General features: G+C 40.9%; 1 protein-coding gene across 6 annotated transcripts in view; it reads right to left on the reverse strand.

Moving 5' to 3' along the window:
* Positions 1-20,137, reverse strand: part of nedd4l (NEDD4 like E3 ubiquitin protein ligase) — a 43,228-nt gene that overhangs the window by 6,340 nt on the left and 16,751 nt on the right. For 2 of the 6 annotated variants that reach the window (XM_080907038.1, XM_080907042.1), the window contains 17 exons: positions 17,125-17,160; positions 16,422-16,472; positions 14,084-14,145; positions 13,706-13,808; positions 12,731-12,885; positions 11,731-11,866; positions 11,434-11,619; positions 11,234-11,311; positions 9,689-9,748; positions 8,383-8,520; positions 7,261-7,443; positions 4,656-4,853; positions 4,327-4,404; positions 2,549-2,603; positions 1,192-1,250; positions 801-866; positions 410-639 (listed from right to left, as the gene is read on the reverse strand). In XM_080907038.1, coding sequence (XP_080763164.1) covers positions 410-639; positions 801-866; positions 1,192-1,250; positions 2,549-2,603; positions 4,327-4,404; positions 4,656-4,853; positions 7,261-7,443; positions 8,383-8,520; positions 9,689-9,748; positions 11,234-11,311; positions 11,434-11,619; positions 11,731-11,866; positions 12,731-12,885; positions 13,706-13,808; positions 14,084-14,145; positions 16,422-16,472; positions 17,125-17,160 — 1,874 coding nt within the window. The remainder of the gene's footprint in view (positions 1-409; positions 640-800; positions 867-1,191; positions 1,251-2,548; positions 2,604-4,326; positions 4,405-4,655; positions 4,854-7,260; positions 7,444-8,382; positions 8,521-9,688; positions 9,749-11,233; positions 11,312-11,433; positions 11,620-11,730; positions 11,867-12,730; positions 12,886-13,705; positions 13,809-14,083; positions 14,146-16,421; positions 16,473-17,124; positions 17,161-20,137) is intronic. The other 4 variants (XM_080907040.1, XM_080907043.1, XM_080907039.1 and 1 more) reach the window with 3 other exon arrangements.

Raw genomic sequence — 20,137 nt, forward strand, 5'->3', positions numbered from 1 at the left:
CTTTGGGTACCTCATGTCAAAAATATGTGAGAACAAAGTCATTAAATATTGATGACGGTACAACATAAGACACTTTGACCACCTTAATGCGTATTGTGTGTGGGAAACCCTTGTTCGACGTTGGCTTTTTGAATAAGAGGAAAAGCTAATCAAAGTAAAAGGAAACTTTCACAAGTCTCATGGGGATGACACGGCAGCACTGCCCCTCAACAGCTAACGCAATAAATGAGTAGAGATGGATGTTTTCATGGCTCAGAACAGAAAGAATGGTTCCTTTACGACTAGCTTTGTGTAACACTATGTCCTGAGTGGTGTGTGAGATCCTGTTGAATTCTCAAGGGTTCAACGCCTTTCTTCAGTCTCAAAAGCAGCTCTTAAAGGAGGCGCACACAAACGAGCAGACACTTACGTGGCAGAGTATTCGAAAAGGCCGTAATAAGGATTGAACATCTCCTTAGATAAGAGGAAAAACCACTCTCTGGCCACACCGCCGTAGTCTAATCCTTTCTCCGATTCAAACTCGATCCATAGACGTGCCTTCAAAACATCTGGCCTCTTTAATGACATGATTCGACGGTAAGACTCTTCAAAGATGTTGTTCCTGTGTAGCTTCATCTCAAATCGATTAGGGATGTCAGCCTGAAATGGTTAAAAGTAAAAACTGTAACATGTGTTTTGTTGGAAATAATAATAATAGAAACAGCTAAAACAAGACAGTTTTTAGAAGAAAGTAATGTCAATGTGTCATTATGCAAGAGTAGCACAGACAGAAACTAGAGACACAGGATAGAAAGTCTTACCGGTTTCTTTAATTTCTTTCTGAAGTAGTCATATTTCTGCTTGAATTCTCTGGAGTAGGGAACCGCCTGCAAAGACAAACAAAACACAGAAGTCAAGAAACAGTCAAAAAATTATCAGTCTCCTCGTTGGGTTTCCTGATATAAATGTGTAAACACAAGCGCAACATGGTGGCGACCTTCCAGTGAGAGTGAAGTCTGAAGTGGTACACAGAAGGACACCAGGTTAGCATGTTACAAATGCAACAACTAAGTGATTTATCTCTGCTGTGCACAGACGGGCCGGGGCTGATGAGAGTGCACGGCAGATAGAACTGCTATGTTAAGAGAAAAAGCTGTCATTTGTATGTAGCGACTCCCTAAACAAGTGGGGCAGTAAGAGGAAACAACTCACGGGTCCTGTGATGGCTGGACTCTGTAGACGCGGGTCCTCCCACTGCGTGTTCTTTGTATCTGGATAAAATGAACACAACAGAACATAATTTCACTTCATTTCATTTGTATCTTTAAGAAATTATGTTCAGGGACACTGGGACGAAACAGATGTTTGAAACCAGTTTGAGTAAATAAGAAACAAAAATAATGGGAGAAAAGCAATATAATGTGAAAAAGAAGGTTTTCATAGGACTCCATGCTATCCTGTAAAAAACTTAGTACACCCTTACTGCTGCCACAGGAACAAACAGGTCAAAAGCTGCTGAGAGGATGATGAGAATGAGGATGATGATGTAGCCAGAGTCTGCAGCAATGAGAAGGTTGTTTGTGATCTTGATGAGAGAAGTCTCTGTGCTGTAGTGCGTTCTGAAGCCAAAGTGAAAGGGTTCACGGAGTTCATGAATAGGCGTGTTGCAGGGATAGACTATTCAAAGGATTTGATGATGATGTCAACAAAAGCTAAAGCCATGCCCTAACATATCTACTAGGTCTGATTTACTAACAGACTTGATGTGACTAGATGAAACTCAACAAAAGGATGGCATGGAGGTCAGAGTTGGTGAGGTGAAATACTTGACTGTCTTCAAGTCAGATCAGGTGAACACCAACAGCTAGTTTGGAACTTAGCCTTCATGAGAGAGCCAAATCGAGGGAAAAGTCTATTCCTGAGTAGTCTAAAACAGTTTGTGGGAAGTGATGTAAAGTATCCGGAGGAGTTAAACATCCCGGCATTAAAGAAGAGTGCAGTCTGACTGCTATCAGAGAGAATGTTATTAGTAAAAGTCCATTGTAACATAGCGATGATCGTAAACTGGATCCAGCAAGAAAGTACAGTAGAAGGCAAGTACACAAAATGTAGTACAGCTGTTAAACTGTAACAGCACAAGGTAACCCAATGGGAAATACAGATTCCCAGAACTGCAGGTAGAGATATCAAAATGGAGATATTCTGCCATAATTCACAGGACCACATTTGCTAAAAATCAAACACACCATCTTAGCACAGCTTAAATTTACTTTGCAGTCATTCCCCAGCCATGAACTGTATTCAAGAGTCAAACATCAGGCCATCTGTCTGACAGCTAAGGCTTAATCAGGACAATAATCCCAAGCACAGCAGCAAATCTTTATAAAAAAGGGTGGGCCAAAATTCCTCCAGAACAATCCGAGAGACTGATAAGGTCATCCAGAAAATAGCTACCTCGTGTTTCTTGCTGCTAAATGTGGCTTTATGAGCAACCGAATAACAGGGTGTTACTTGGTTTTTCACATGACTGCACACATAACCAAATGCAAGCATGGAAAAGGTATCTTACTGTGGTCGATGTAAAAGGTGCGTCCGTCTGTATGAACTCTTTCTTCCCATCCAGGCTGAAAAAGAAGAAGAGAGGAAGAATAAGAATCTACTAGAAAGCACCAATAAACAGGCCGTGCTCAAATAGCAATTTAAATCCATCCATTTATTTTTCCTTTTCTTCAAATTTATGTTTAATTGAACTTCAGTGACCATTAAATGGTCCAAACAATGACATCCCAGCACTGCAAGCAAGGTAAGCTCAATCAAACACCGACAAAGGAAATGAAAGGATTTTGTGCCTTATTTGAGTTCGGTCTGGCACATCAGCAAGGCAGGGATACGACCACAACATAAAGGTTAAATCACCACTATGAGTTCAAACCAGTATATCACGACTGACACGGTGACCACTCAGTACAGTGTCACAGGCCACACACACTCGTACGGCACCAGCAATCAAGCAAATAAAAACATTACAGTAGACTGAGTGTAAAGGGGTGGGGGGAAAGGCACAGTTCAATCTGTTGAACAAGGTGTAGCTACAAGACGTACGGTATATGTGTAAGTATGCTGCTGCTGCATGAGTGGAGACCAGGCTGAAAAAACTGAGAATACATGCAGCATACAGCCAATTCCTTCCTCTGATATATATGTATTTATATATATATATATAGCTCCTTGTGTTTCCTTTGAAACCTCCCTCCCTCATTGTTTTACTCCCATTATGTACTCTAGTCTCACTCCTTCAGTCAGTCCAACTCCAACAAATGCCTGGGAAATCCATCTAGTGTTAACCGTTTCTCAGACATTGATACAGACTGAGAGATCCAAGGACAATGATGGGGAGCTCCAAATGTTAAACACTAACAGAAGGAGCGGCAGTGGTGCAAGGAGGCTGCACACAGAGAGAGGAAGTGGGGTAAAATACCAAGGAGGTAGAGCGACAATCCACCCATGCTGGTCATGAAAAAAGAAAAGATTGAAAGAAAGAAAGAGAGAAGAGGAGAAAAAAAAGAAAAAAGAAAACAGAAAGCTGTCTGCAGGCATTTGACCAGACTGGACTGGACCAGACAGGTAGGCAGGCAGAGGGAGGGAGGCACCAACCAACCTCCTCTGGTAGGTTCTGCCAAACAGACATGGCCAGGTGTAGAAGAAGCATACATTAGATCCATCAGAATGAAGAGAAAAGAGAAAGGGGGAGAGAGAACACATACACACATGCACACACACCACACAAGCCTGTGAGTTGTACAAACCCATAAAGCTTTTTTATTATTACTGTCATTAGTAATATTCTTATTATTAATACTACATCTAGCTACAGTAACATTTTGCCCACTTCCAGGGAAGGTTTCACCTCCTAATAAGGTTATTACAGTCCCCAGACCCTCTTGGCTAAGCTTCACACAAACAGCTTCTGTTCTTACAGGACTAAAAATGGAAATGTGTAATGGAGTCCGATCACATGAACACATGAAGTTTCATATTTTACTGTCAAAGTAATTTCTTTCATATTTTAATTTTAAACATAAACAGACCAATCACATGCCGATTACAACATGCACCATAACACAAAAAGCCAATTAATATGTTGGCTTGATTCTACTTTAGCTAAGACTACATGGTTGTACTGCTCCAGAAGAGCAGAGTTGTTACACACACATTAAAGACGGAGTACATATTGCTAATGATGAGTGCACAAAGGTATGTAGTCTTTGTGATTCATGAGGTTGTTTTTCATCTCCATTGCAGGCCAAAAGTTAAATATCTACTTAGTCTTATAGTAATTGTACTTACAGGAAGAGGGCCAAGGTCACCAGGCTCCATTGAGTTCTTATTCCTCATATGGACCGGATATTTCAACCTGGGATCCTCCTGATTGTCAGCAGTGAAAGACAGGAAAGTAAACAATTATACTGGAAAAAGCACAACAAACTCTAAACGTGCACTTTGTTCTCTATATTAAAGTTAAAAAAGCAGCTCTGTCAGTGTACATAAAATTGACCTTACCACCACCAGATGTCACTAAAAGACCAACACTAACTACTGCCCCACATTTTCTAATCACTAGATTAAAATCACAGAGTGTTTTTTCTTCATCCCTAAACAGCAATGTGCTAGCTCACCCAGGTGGTGGTCCTGCTGTTGTGGTCGATGAAGAAAGGCCGTCCGTTTGGAGCTATTCTCATCTCCCATCCTGGGGGCAGGAAGCTCTGCTGGGTCTTGTGTTGCGACTTTGGGGAGCTGTAAGGGGACGGCTGGGGAGACTGAGGGTTAGAAAGTGTGTCTTTCACAGCCCTCCGTACCTGAATGTTGTTGGCTCCCTGGGGGGGGGGGGGGGGGGGGAGTGATATGAAATAAATAAATAAATAAATGTCATGTAATGTTATCTCCCATTTCATGATAAAATAAGGATACATATCGAAACTTAAACGGACACTCCAAAAGTTGATTCTGTTCAGATTCTGTTCATCTGGACGTAGCGTTTTGTGGGAGACTGAAGAAGTCACTTGGATGAGTGACGAAACGTTTCTCCCACAAAACGCTACGTCCAGATGAACAGAATCAACTTTTGGAGATTTACTTTCCTGGATGATTGAGAATGCATCAAGACGTTAAACGGACACTGACTGACAGCGAGATACAAAATTAGTGATCATTAACAAAGACAGAAACACATCTTCCAACAAATCGCTTTTTCTTTGTCTACTCATAAAAAAAGAGAGAAAAAGATTAGAATTCTTAGCACCATGAGATTTCCATCTAAAACTTGCAACATTTGAACATATCATCACCACTTTTCTCTTTAAACTATTATATCACTTAACACCAGGCTCATTTCTGATTTCCATGTTCCATGCTGTTTACTCCATCAACCTGTAAATGAAAATGTCACACACATCTGATTTATCACCCTTCCCAGATAATGCGTAAGACTTCTCTTGCTCTCTCTTGGTTACCTAGATACTGAAGAAGTACAAGAACAACTAACAAATGTTTACTTTAAATCCAGCAGAACTCATTAATCTAAATCTGGTAACAGAGCTTTCTGTCAAGGCTAAAAGGAAACCTAAGTACAACATAATACCTGAAACTATTTATATACAGGAAAGTGAATATCTCTGGTAAAAGCTCCTTATGTCGTCCAGACTAAAAAGTGTCCCTGCATCAGATAATTTTTTTTTTTAATAGCAGTAATCATCACTGATTGACCTTTTTTTCCTTCTTCTTTCAAACAAGAGAGAAGGAGTGCATTAATTAACCACATCCCCTGCAAGTTGTAATTACAACAATCTGCTGCGACTATTTCGCTTCCTTTTACTTCCACAATACTCGCACACACTTTAATTAAACCTTGTTCAGGTCTGTTCCCTAGGTAGCATCTTCGCCACCGAACGAAGCCATTAAAAGGCTGCAGAAGCACTAGATGAGATCATGCATTTCTACAAACGTGTTGATCAGACTTACATTTGCATTCGTAGTGCATAATTTAGGTTGAGGAAAAAATGTACGTGCAAATTAATGCGATGCAATTAAATTGACAACCTCAAAGGTTATCTGCATGATGTAGCCTGCAGCTTAAAAAAAAAAAAAAAAAAACACATTAAAATGTGAAGTAGAAATTTCAATATTTTACCAAGGTGTTATACGGCTAACGCATTAACCACTTATGCTGTGTGAATATTAACACCCTCTGACCAATGAGTGAGAGAAAGCAGTCATATAAAGCATAATGTTGGGAACAACGTAACATGGATGACTCTATGAATTGCTATTGGTCGTTAACATTCAGGTTATTAAAAAGCAGTAAAGAAAAAAGCTAATATTTAATCTGTCCACTAGATGAGTCAAACACCAGGAATGTACACGGATTGGCTACATAAAATCTCCTTGGCAGAAAGACAGATGTCTATTAAGCTTTCTGTGTGCTTTGTTACTTTAGTTAGACCTTTGATGTTTTGTTAGCATAGAGTAGCATCGGAGAATGAATTAGCCTTGAATGCGGTCTTATTTGATTATAAAAACTTGTGCAAACACACAGTAATATTGACACAGCCTTCCTTAAGTTCCTTATTTACAATTTGTCACGCCTTCCCAAATAAAACCGATTGGCCATTGCGTTACCAAAACAGTCTTTATTTAATAGTTTTTCCACTCCTTCACTTGTATGTCCCTAGTTTTATTTTAACAAATGACATCATTAGGGGCCCATTATCAATTTAAGTAATTTAGCCATCTTAGATTTACCACACCAGGTTCATGCTATTATTCTTTTAAACCATAGCGTGAATCAAGGTGCTTAAGGAAAGCTCGGATCATATTATTCATCTAATCAGTGTTTAGCTGCAAGGTCCTTTAGTACACAGTCATGAGCTCAACTTTCATTAATGAGGAGAAAGTAAGAGCAATATGAAAAAAGAAAACTGTCATTAATGGAGAGATCCCAACAACACTTGAGAAGATTTCATTAAGTTTGGCAATGAGGAGAAGACAAAAGCAGCAACCTGAAAAGAGGAGAGCTAACAGGTGGAAATGTTAATCTTTAGAAGGAACAGGCAGAAGTGTGAGAAAGTGAAGATCACGATTTAGTCATTTGGAGCACATGGCAAGAAAGGACAAGAGGGTAAAGATTCAGGAAGGTAGGACAGAAATAGGTGGTCCTCAAGTATGTAGAGGAAAATGAGATGGGAATGATGGTGGAGAGGGACAGTACAGGTGGCTAATTCTCACCTCCAAGGGGGTGGAAAGGGTGACAGTAGGGGAGCTGAGGCTACGAGGTCGTCGGACTTGGGGCTCATGGAGGTGGTTGTTGGAGGCATTGGAGGAGGAGGAAGGGGTGGATGCAGGTGCCAGGGCTGAGGCTCCTCCTGATGCTGCTGCTGCTGCTGAGGTGCTGGCGCCATCTTCAGTCAGCTGTCAGTGAGAACAGCACTTTTGAGGTTAGGTTGGGAAGAAATCAAGCATGCCATGCCGTTTGCCAAAAATAAAAAATAAAAAGAAAGTCTCTTTGAGAAGCATGCTTTTCTGCACTGGAAAGGTCTGGATGCAGGCTTTGTTTTCCTTGGGAAATAAGCCACTAAAATCTCAAAGGCAGGGGTCATTTCAGGGCCACAAACAAAACAACAATAGGATTTTATGTCCAACTAGAAAACAATGACAAAGGTTTGAAATAGTGAGATTACCACATAACTTTCACCCCTAGATGAGGTGGGAGGTACAACCCACATTTACAGCGGGGTATAACTTCAGAGCAAACACAGAGGAATTATTTGATAGATTTGCCTCTCCTTCCGAGTACTTAAGAAAACAGATGAGGATCAGAGAATGAGGAGACTATGACATTTATAATACAGTCACAGAGTTACAGAGTTGACCATAAAAAGGCACAAATGCAAGGGTGGATTTCAAAGGAGAGCATTAAACATACACCCAGTCCCCTCTGTCTCTCTGTGAGCACTGCTTACGTGGGGCTGCCTCGCTTGCAGACAGAAAGGCAGGGTGGAAAAATGGAGTGGAAATGGGAGGAGGGAGGGAAGAGTAGTGGTTGCGGTCCCATGCCAGGGTTTAGAAACACGTGACCAATACACAGTTGAACTTCATCCTTGTGTTACACAAAATGCTAGACAAGAGAAGGAAGACGCACAGTAAAAGTTGGACAAAGTAGGAAACAAAACAACGCAGAACTTTGACATTTAAAAGCTCTCTCTCTTTTTCTTTCACTCTTGTACACAGAGAAAAGGAGAAACACAGGAGGGGGAATAGAGTGGGAAGAGATCCAACACACAGGTGAAGAATCATGGGGCCGGGTTACGGTCCAGCCAGCCCGACAGCTACACTTCAGACCTGCTGTACCTGCACAACTGGCCTAGTCCATGTAGTGGTGCGGTTGTTATGGTTGACGTAATAAGTTCTTCCCTTGGCGTCCTTCCTCTCCTCCCATCCAGGGGGCAGGCCAGGGGTGGTCAAGGTGTAAGCAGTCGACGAGGGAGACTGGCCAAGTGCAGAGAGAGAGCAAAGCAAATATGGCTAATCAGTACAGACTAGTACATTTAGACAAGTGGAGGGGCTCTAATATTTTATATTGAGGTTGCAGGGAATAGATTATTACAATCCAACTAAGTGAACTATTAACCATTTCCAGCATAAACATTACAGAGTGTCAACCAAATAATCACAGCATAATCTGGTGATGTATTACACAGACAGCATGGCTGAACACTGGCAACATTTTACGATGCAGCGTCATGGCTCGTTATCAATGACTGATCAGTGGCATTCGTTATTTACAGCTAGGCTGTCAGTTCTTGGTCAAAACACAACAAACACAGAAACACACACATATAACAGACAACTTCTGATCTAACGCTGCAGATCACAATAAGAGAATAAAGAAAAGACAGGTTTTTAAGCTATGTGCTAATCATGATGATTTATGTTTCTAATGTGTTCAAAAGTAATTGCTTTAGTGTGTGAATGTGTGTGTGAATGGGTGGATGACTGGATATGTAAAGCGCTTTGGGGTTCTTAGGGACTAGTAAAGCGCTATATAAATACAGGCCATTTACCATTTACCATTAAGCTGTTTGCGTCCATTATGAAGTATGTGTAGTGTGAAAGGGGCAATCTGTTTTTTGATGATTTTATAAAGTACAGATCATCATTTGGCATATGATCTGATTTTTAGGGGAATAAAATAATGTTCCTGTCAATAAATTAATAAGTAACAGTGCTGTTTAGGCTTTGCTGGTCCACAGGAACTGAAAAAAAGCTGTATTATTTTCTACACTGCAAAAATAATTTAAAATGCACGCAAGCATTTCTTGTAAGTTTGTACTTCGCTGAATTTGCAAAGTGATTTCACGCTGTGAAAAATGGGATTTAAATGAATATTACTCCCTTGCATAGCTGCCAAGAAACAGCTACATGGCTTTAGTCTTGACCTAAAATGTGACTCTATTGTGATATCATTTTCTTGATCACACTGCCCTGCTCAGCATATGCTCGTACAGGACTTTACTGGAAAGCAACACTGGTGTAACAATGAGGAAATCTTCCTAATGAGTAAGCTCTAACTGAGTGCAGGATTAGAAGTCATTCACAAAACTAGTCGGGTGACAGTCCCATCCTACATAGTGCTGTGCATAAACTGAGATATTACCATAGGCTCCTCACCACCTGAGACTGTTTGAGCTCTCGTTCTTCTGGACTGGGAACTCTGCTGGTGGTAGACAACATGGAAGAGGGTCTTTAGTTCACAATAGGTTATGTTTTAAGGGTGTAAGTTAAGAGCCAAGTGTGGGCACAAGCGAAGGCTGAAAGAGGAAAACTGAGTGGACAAAAGGGGGGAAAATTCATTCTCAGAGGAGGTGAGGAGTGGCAGAAAGACGAGAGAATCTTTTGGTTATGGGCCTAAGAGCGCAGTGACTGAACAGCAAGGACACAGGACACAGAGTGAAGCAAACGGCTGCTGTGATTGGCAAGAGGGGGACAAAAAGAAGTATCATCCCTGTGCAATCAATAACCTTTGGAAAACAGATTTTCCCCCCTCCATTCAATGTGCAGCATCTTTAATTTCAACCAGAAACAGGTGCGTCCTGAAAATGTGCAAGCAGGTAAGTGATTTACAGTGCTGAAGGTGGAAAAAGGAACCAGCCTTAACAAAACAATCAAATTTTGAAGGAAAAAAATGAAAGAAAATGTATTTTCTTTCATGTACACGTTTTGTTTCTCCGTTTTAAACGCAGATATGCAACTAGGTGTTGTTCTGCTTACACAGAAGTACATGAACAATATCAGTCCTCCAACAGCAGCCTTTTATAAAGCAATTTAATAGCTACTACTGCCAAAACAAATAGAAAACTAAAATATGGGAACAATTTTAAATCTGTACCGTCAAATTAAAGCTACCTCATATCCTCCTATTAAGTTAATGACGTATTTTAAAGTATATTACAGTCAAATTGACAAAAGAAAAAGATAATGAAATAGAAGGGGGGGGGGGGGGGGGGGATTTCCTGTGGTTGCTCACTACGCCCACAGGAAAACATTAATCCTTGTATAGACCTCAAACAAATGCTCCCCCCCCCCCCTAATGGTTTCTAAACAGTCGTCCAGTTCTGAGAAACGTATCATAGAAGGGAAAGAAAGACACGAGCACCTGTACTGTCACTTCTTCTTAACAATGCTAAAGCTCACTGCTGTGTCGCAGCTGTGTGACTGACAAACATCTGACTCAGATCTTGTGACAGTTTGTTAAGCTGAATCCCAGCTGACGCCATGACTCAGGACTCCAGGGGAACCTTGGTGCACTTCTTAATCTTACTTTTTTGTCTCAGAGTTTTTAAGTGGAATCATGATTCTGGTGAGACGTAACAAATCAAACACAGTGGAATGTGAATCACAAAGAGTAGTGATGAGAGACGAAGAGGTGTGGTAACCCTAGAGAGACAAAAAGTAAAGTAAGTAGAATAAGTGGTACAGTTGAAGCAGGGAAGAAACAAAGGGTGAGGTGGGTAGTAGCATCTGCTGGAGGTTGAAATGCAAGAGGAGCAAGAAAGGTGATTTAGCATGTGGTAAACTAACAGGACAGACACATCCACGAGGAGGAGGTAAATGAGACATTAGCAACCTGCTTAGACAACACAGAAAGAGAAGGAAAGTAGAAAAAGCTGGAGGAAGGGTTTGTGGCTTTAGAAATATGTACCGTAAGAGGAGGAGCCTGGGCCTGATCACTGACGCCATCCGTCATACTTGAAGAACGGAGTCTGTTTGACAGCTGGCTCTGTTCAAAGGAAGCAAAGAGAGAATAAACGCCGCTGCCAGCGCTGCCTCTTGTTTGGCTGCCTACATTTACACCAGGTCCAGGTTTTTGACAATGGAAAATTAACGGTTCTCCAGTCTCACCAAAGCAGAGCTGGGCCCTGGCACTTCGCCGTTTGTATCGGGAGTCAGCGACAGCCTCAGATTTAAGTCTTCTGAGAACTCCTGGGTGATGGGTGTTGGTGTGTGCTGTGGTGTCAAAACGGAGGAGGGACCGGGCAGAGATTGAGCCAAGCTGTCGTTATCCTCTTCTGTGATGAGCTCCCAAGACTACCGGCACAACAAAGAGACAAAATCTTGATGTAACACAGATCTTTTGGAAATATACCACTGTAGATGAGTTTAAGTGTGCGTGAGTGGACTGCTCTTTCCCCCCCTCACATTATCCAAGTCCCTGGGCTCCAGGTGCTCGTTCTCCAGGTCTTCACTGATGTGGCGCCTTGATCGGAAAACGCGGTGGGCTTCCTGATGGATTTGCCGCTGTTGATTGTCACTCTCAATCTCTGAAATCACGTCTCTGAGAGAGATTTGGTGAGAAAATATGAATGGAAACCAAAAGTTAATAATCATGAATTAATTCTCCTGTGCAGGATTATTTAGTAACAAGAGCCAAACACTGTTATATTTAGTTATTTCAACAACAATTTACAGTCTATCAGGTGTGCTCAGAATAATGATGATATAAAATATGTCCATCATGTTTTGTCAACCGCGTATACTTTGTTGAAGGATTACTTTGACGAGCGATATGCTCTTTCATTTTACTGCTAAGAGCTACCTCAGAAGGTTAAAAGCATTTCTTCTATCTGTCTCCTAAATATAAAGCTAAGTCAGAAGGCTAGCCAAGGACAAACACATTAGATTACTGACATTCAGTCCATTCTTCTGTCTTCAGTTTTGTGCAAAGCTAAGCTAAGGGGCTTGTTTTTACCCTGTGTGCACTTATTTAGTTTTTAGCAGAAAAAGTGATAAAGCTCAAAAATTGAACTTTTTAAAAATATTGTAATTCATTTTTTCTTTTTAATATATCTATATAATTAATAATAATAATTTCCCAATTAAGTGGAGACATGGAATATGGCATTATTGTGTGTATAGAGAGGGAATTTGTGTATATTTTAAAATGTCCAATTATAAATTTTTAAAGGAGTGTAACGTCTACAAATAGGAATAACTGTGGCCGACGCCAGTTGTTTTGATGTTAAAAAAAACAACAAAACAAAAACATCTTAAATAATATTTTTGAAGAGTATTTCCTCACTAAGCTTGCAGTACATGGGCAAAAATCCTCAGACTTTAACACTGTGATTTTTTTCATGTATAAAAACCAACAGTGACATGTGAAAAGTTCGAGGCTGTATTAGTGCGAGATCAGGCGTACACGTTGGAAGGCCGTTTCCACTGTGTAGTGCGGTTGTTGTGGTTTACGTAGTAGGTGCGTCCCAGGTTGTCCACTTTTTCCTCCCAGCCTTGAGGCAAAGGAGGCAGCAGCTGCTGGGGTCGCTGGGAGCCTGAGTCAGCAGACTCATCCCAACCCTGAAAGACAGTATGGTTGAAGGGTAGTATGGTAGGTTTAAGCCAAAGATCAGAAAGAAGTACATTAAAGATTTAGCTGGTTATATTTTTCTGCTGTTTTTTTTGTTTTCATGTTTTACTAAACATTTACTTAATGCCTGTGTTTCATAGCTGCCAGCAGGCAGGTGTATCTATGCCTACAATCCAAGACGGAGCTGATGTTTAAGCAACAATCTCACTCGTAGTGTTGGCAATTTTACGCTTAATTTAATACGTAGGCAGAAAAAAGAGCTACTACAAAGGAGAAAATAAGCATTAGTAATGAGGCTTTAATACAATGAAAAAGAAAAAAGAAATACAGACAGTCCGGGGGGGAAGGGAAATTTTTTGCAGTATGAACATGAGGGGTGCCATTTAAGCTTTCACGCTTTGGCTGCTAAATGTCATCTTATCTGTGAAGCCTTTCGCTCTCTAGCTCTCTTCCACACATCCAAGAACACATATTAAAGTAGGAAAAGCTCAATTTTCTCCAAATAACAGGCCACATTGTAAATGTTTTTTCCAGACCCTGACCTGGAAAAGACTTTTACCAGATGCTGGCAGTGAGCGGCTTCCCAAATTCTCAGAGAAATAATAAAAGAAAAAAGAAAGATGCTCTCACATTACTTTTGGTTCACAGTGGGACATTCACTTTCAAGCTTAGAACTATGTTGCCTTCATGTGGCAGAAAGGAATAACAGTAGAATCTGGTTTGCTTTTATTGTGGAAAAAACAGTCCAAAGAATGTCTTAGGTAATGCAAAGTCAGCAGTTTATACTAACAACAGAGGATTAGACCTTACCTCAGCCTCCTCCCTCATGTCTCCCCCCTCCTCCTCATGACCTCCTTGTTTGGGCAGATAGGCCATCTTCAGACGCAGGTAACCCTTCACCCTGGACTTGTGACTGAAAGGAAAACATCTGCTTTAAATACTTCCTGCTCATTAGTCCTAGTTGGAATTCCAAGTTCAGTATTTAGCTGACAGCCGCATGAAGTTATCGTTGTCTAGACTCCAATATGGCCAGAGTCTAGACAGTGTTGTGAACCAAGATCTAACTTTAATAATGTGTCACTGTCTACTCCACTTGCTAACAGGGGGCAAACTAGACAGACACAAAAAAGCAGCTACTATTTGCCATCTACGTTTTCTCATTTTATATCAAACAAAGCCAAAACTGACCTTCTTGGCCGCAACAGGAAGTCTTTAAACGTGTAGGGCCGCTCCATGGCAGGATCCTCTGTCTGCAAATAGAGGAGGTTTTTGCTGACGGCATTTAAGTGAACACAAGCAAATACACATGTTGCGATATCAGAATATCACAGTCGCCAGCTTTCAACAGAGGGTACAACCCTCTGCACAGACATCCCAGGATCATTATGCAATCCTGAGCTTCTCCTGTTACATATTGAGCAGCCTTTTGTAATTCACAGCAATCTCACACCGCTCTCTGACAGGGCCAAACCAGTCCGTGCTGGCTGCTCATCGCATAATGCCCTGTGAGATACCGCTGAGGCCAAAAGTCAGTTTTCATATTTAAAAGAAAATGCTGGAAAGTTTTGTAAAAGGAAAAAGAACATGTGTGAAAAGTACCAGTGTCAAGTTTCCAAATAATGGACCTCAATTACAGTCAAAACACTGGTCTCAAAATATTAGGTGGGGCTCCTCAAAGCAGGAATATGAAATAGATTGGAACAAAATTCCAAGTCAAAATATTAGGGGCAGTATTAACATAAAATAATATCTAATATTAATTTTATCAATCAAGCTCCCATTTAGGATGTTTTCCTTGTGGACTAAAGCAAGTTCTGCAGACACTTTTCAGTCCATGGAGCTCCACTCTGTCCTCCTCCAATCTGAAGAGGTTAAAGTCACAGGGAGGCAACTCTGATGAGTCAGGTGAGTAGCGAATAAGATGGTGCACAGTTCAAGTTGTTTATAATGACTGGTCACCCATAGTTTGAGGTCATTATGGACTCATAGACCTAAATCTGGCCTCAGTGGAGCAAACTGTGAATGTGGCAAAAACGACCAACGAGCTCACTACCTAAGCTGCTGTCCTAACCTTGAACATCAACACCCTTTCAATGAAAACACTGTTCGGTCTCCAAGTTGAGAATCTCCGGAGATTAGTTCTCATCAGCCTGATGATAATCCTTACTACAAACGTCAGCTCAGTTTGAGACAGAAATGCACAGTAGTATGGATGTCCTGGCAGTTTCACGGTCCCATCTAAAATTAGCAGCAGCACTGCAAGAAGTCCAGAGGTGCAAAAGCAGATGACTTTAAAGGGGAAATTCCAATCATACATGGTTTTTGATTTGCTAAACTTTCAGACCTCACGTGCTTTTATTTATCTGGTCTCACCACATACAACACAGAGCCCGGTAAAAAGAGGTAGTTGAGTGTGGAGCCTGCTTAAATACAGACGACCAAGAAAAAGAGGAATGGCGTTGTCCTGTTATTTGCTAAGAGGAGGTCACGGTTCCATAAGGAAAATGTAGCTACCAGATGGACTCTGATGAGTCAGTATTCATGTCCTGTTTCATGAAAAGTAAAAGGACATTTACAAGAAGCTATTACGGAGAAAGGAGACATGACTAAGTTATGCCCAGTAACTATTAATTAAAAACAAGCCTTGGTTTGTTTTGTTTTTTTAGCATAAGTCACATCAGGACTAAATATTATCCATGTTGTCCCAAGGCTTCAACTCTCAACGTGACTCAGCTGTAAGCTTTTATCTGCTAATAATTTCCTGGGCCTGTGGGACCCAAATAGGGCATTAATAATTAACCCCAAAAACTTTTACTGATAGGCTTTTAAGGTCGACAACTAAGACAGAACTTTAGGGAGCCACAACCAAGCTGGCAGCAAAGCTCCCAAATGTGCAGAGGTGCTGCTGCTTCAGGATGATTTGTAGGTCTCTTAAGCCTTTTGCACATAAGAGCTCTACTCAGTTTTGCCATTTTCACAAGAAGCAACTTCAAACGTGTTCTCTGTGCAGAGTATGCAGAGGACAGAAGGACATCAGACGCGAGACAACTACCTGGTTTACTCTTGCATCACACCGACTTACTACTTAAGAAGGTTTTAAAAACAACAACAACAACCAAAAAAAAACCCATTTCTTGTCCAGTCCAGCTGAACAGTTGCAGGTGTGAGAATGGCTTGTGCTTGCATCAGACCTCAACTGTAAAAATTCCCAAGCACCCTGATTCTGCAGGTCGATGTTGTGTGTTTACATGCTAGACAGCCCGCTTTCCCTTTCTAATACAGAGAGCGCTGTTTAATCACAACAGAAGCATTACCTGTGACTAGCACGTTCTCACACTCAAGATGGGAAAACACAAACAAACTCCCTCCCTGACCTTCACAGAGGTTAATCAGGAACAGCAAAATTGTAGATAAGAAACAGCTGAGCATTCAAAACAGTGCTAAACCAGCCAGAGTGTCCACACGCACTCAAGCTTTACACACATACAGACGTAAATAAATGACAGCAGAGATGTAAATAACTTACTGGCAGATGACTGAGAGGAACATCAACTTGCCCCAGGAAATCATCTCTAGTCTAGAGGGAAAGAAAAAGGTCACATTTAGAAGCTGAAATTCAAAAAGAATGACTTTTTGTTTTTGTTTGAGTGTGTCTGTGAAAAGCCCGAAGTATCATTAGGGATAATGAAGGGAAAACCACAATGTTGAGGTAAAAATCACCAGATTATCCAGCAGCATTTTGTATGTATTAAAGACAGGTGGAAAGAAAGGCAAAAAGAAGTTCATTTCATGGACAGCCCCATCCAGAAATACAGTGACCTCCAGCCTAATTTGTGAACACATGTGGAAACCTGAGAATCTAAAGTTTAAAGGCAGTAAAGAAAAACTGTTCAAGTATTTCCACGCGGTCTTACTGAAAACAATTGCACTTGATTAGTTATGATTTAAGATCAGCTTCTCTATCAATCAGGACAGATTTCCACATGTGTCCAGACAGAAGGTTCAGAGCGAGATTTATTTATGGACAGGCCTTTTGCAACACTTTATGGGAGAAAAACCTGCGATCCCAGCAAGGAAAAAAACATCTACAGCCACCAGATAAAAGCCAAATCAGCTGGACAGAGGGAGAGAAGGGCAGATGTGACCACAAGGAAAAATTTAAAACAGGGAAGGTTTGTGTCTGAAATTTAAGAGGCCCATAGATTTGTCCGTTACAGAGTATGGATTACCTGTCCGAGATGGAAAAGCCCATTCTTGGAAGTAGCCTGTGTGTAGGACACAACTGATTTAGACAACAGGCATAAACTAACTGATTGACACACAAGCTGGGTTGAATGATGCAGTGACAGATTTACGCAAAGACAACTACAGTAGTGCAACAAAAAAAACCTACTGACTGTCAATTATACGCTCTCCCACTCACCACAATTACAAAAAATTAAATTAAAAAAAACCTTCAGTCTGTTTTCTACTTTAAAGACTGATTATTGTTAATGTACAACAGAGGACATTTTCAACATTGTTTCCACAACTTTCACACGTGCCACAAATTCCAGGTAAATTAAGTGTGGGGAACACTGTATATATGCTTATTCTGACAGTAAAATGTGATATTTATGGCTACTTAACTTGAAATCAGCAAAAAAAAAAAAAAAAGTTTTCAGAAGGAATAAAAATCAAAAACTGACTTAGTTCTGAAAACAGTATTATACCTCTGGATGAAGAATAAGAACAAGCAGAATTTAAGCCTCTACAGAATAGACTGCATGGCCTGGAAAGGATTTTTTCACACTGATTTGAGGTTAAGGTGTTTAAAGATTTAAAACAAAAAACAAACCAAAACACCAGCTTATTCTGATAAACAAAAGAAAAAAGAGCTGTGGAGTGACTGCACTGGGCTCCCACCACAGTTAACCGAGCTGGAATTCAGTAGTGAAAAGGTTACAAATGAGTCACATAAAAATGATGACTGATTAACGCACAGGCATGTAAGCACACACACACACACGAACGTATGTGAAGTCACTCATCCTCGCACGTCCACCCACCTCCACTGAATAACACACTGTAAATGAGCCCTTCTTGGAAAACAGGAGTCACTACTGTGCAAATTACCGCAATGCATGCTTTCAATTTCTAAACCAACCAAACTAAACGATTCACTTACTGTTAACATAACTCATTTAAAGCAGCCCGACATAAGATTCCTCCAAGTTTGAGAGAGCATCAAAAGCAAACTTGACCACAGCATAACCACAACTCTTTTACCACATGATCACATAAACAGCAGTAGCACTGTCACTTCCAGTGTATGATATAAGCAATTGCAATGATATTATCACATGGAAAACAACACCTTCTGCAGGCAAACCTGTTTTGTTGTTGTTTTTTTTAAATGTCACTAACCAAAACAAGCATTTCAGCTCTGACCTTATATACGGAGTTGGATTTAATTACAGAGTCATTAAGAGGTCAGATTTGAGTCTGCAACTGCCTCCCAGGACCAGGTTACACTCTGAGAGTGCGACCAAAGACCAACAGAAGGAAGTACGGGTGGACAAAGAGGGGTGGCTTGAGGTATGAGAAAAAAAAAAAAAAAAAAGGAAAAAAAAAGAGGAAGCTAGCCCAAAAAAAGTTTGAAAACTGAACACGAGTAGGTCACCGAAACAATTGCTTTTCACACGCTTCTAATTTTACTCTGGCAAGTTTGGATGAGAATATAACCATTTCAGAGATTTGTGCTGAAATACCACTGCAACATCTGTGGATTACAAATGATTTTGTGGTTCTCACAGCACCAAAAAAATGATAAAATGAAATAAAAAAAATAAAAAATAAAACCCTAAATGTCGCCTGCAGCAACATCTCTCTCTGACCCTGTAATTAAATCCAACAAGCAAAAGCACCCAGACAGCGGCTTTCATGGCCAATGTTTATAGGATATTTTGCTCTTCACTTCAATTCACATGTAATGAACGAGTAAAAACCTAATCTATTGTCATTCCTAAACACACTCCAATCTTTCAAGACTATAGGAAAGCAGCTAAAGTGCTAAGAACTGGAAATGCTATGAAGCTACAGGAAGATGATGACAAGATGGTGACAGGGTGTTTACAACAAAGGGCAATCTGGAGCAAGTCCAGGCTGGCACTGAGGTTTAAAAAGGCTGTCTCACCTTCTCAACAGTCTCCCTGCTGACACAACTGTATTACAATACCATGCAATTCAGAGAAGTCCACGCTGTCAGAGAAAAGCCCTTCGCAACACAAGTGATTTGAATGCCTCTTACATGCTATCGGACCAAAATAAAAAGTGTGCCCTCACCCCACTCGTCCACAATCTTGCCTCAGGTAAATATAGCCAGCCTACTGGCCTCCAGGAGCTCTCAATGAATGGAAACCGAGGGGTACTAAGGCAGGGCTGTAACGAGGGCATGGCACGGAAGCATAGCCATTTGCAGCTAGTCCATCTGGTGTGCGCACACACAAACACACACACACACGTCATCCCAAGCCCAGTTTTAAAAAGGGGCAATCCAACTCCAGGCAATCAGTTGGGGAAGACCTGTCATTATGGTCTAATTGGGAACTTCCTCGTTGCTTGAGAAACAGGATGCCATGGAGTCTCACATCACTACCATGAGGGGCGAAGGAAGAGGTTAATTTTTCCCACTAGATCTGAAAACGTTTTCTTTCTTTCTTTTTTTTTATCCAAACCTAGATTGTCTATATCAACACCACCCTTGCCCTTTTCATCATCACCTTTGCTACTGCATCTTGGCATCTCCTTTTTCATCACCTGAATAATGCGAAGTCACTGGCAGGACTGTGCATCACAGTATCTGCCTGGATGCAGACTAAGCTCAGTCAAACTGAGTGGGAAGAGATATTCTTTAGCCGACTGGTCACAACTTCTACACATACAAGCAAGCAGAAACCGATGAGGTGCAATAAACTCAAGCTGATGATTAAATGCAAAAAACTGCAGTTCCTGGAGTGGCCACTTGAGGCTAGCTCCAAAAGGAAAAAAAAAGCATGTTTCTACTTTTACAAATAACCAATCTGGTTTGTGGCGGGGGAATCTTTGGGGTTTTGGGGGGGGTTGACTCAGATGAATGAAATCAGTGGTTTGGTCAGATGAACTAAAACATGATATGAGCAAATAGCTTCCTGTTTAGGCGGTCCTTCCTGGAGCTAAACATCTCATGATAAACCTACATCCTGCTGGTGTAAACCTCAAACA

Source organism: Rhamphochromis sp. 'chilingali' (assembly GCF_963969265.1).
Source record: "Rhamphochromis sp. 'chilingali' genome assembly, chromosome: 2".
NCBI classification, from domain to species: domain Eukaryota; kingdom Metazoa; phylum Chordata; class Actinopteri; order Cichliformes; family Cichlidae; genus Rhamphochromis; species Rhamphochromis sp. 'chilingali'.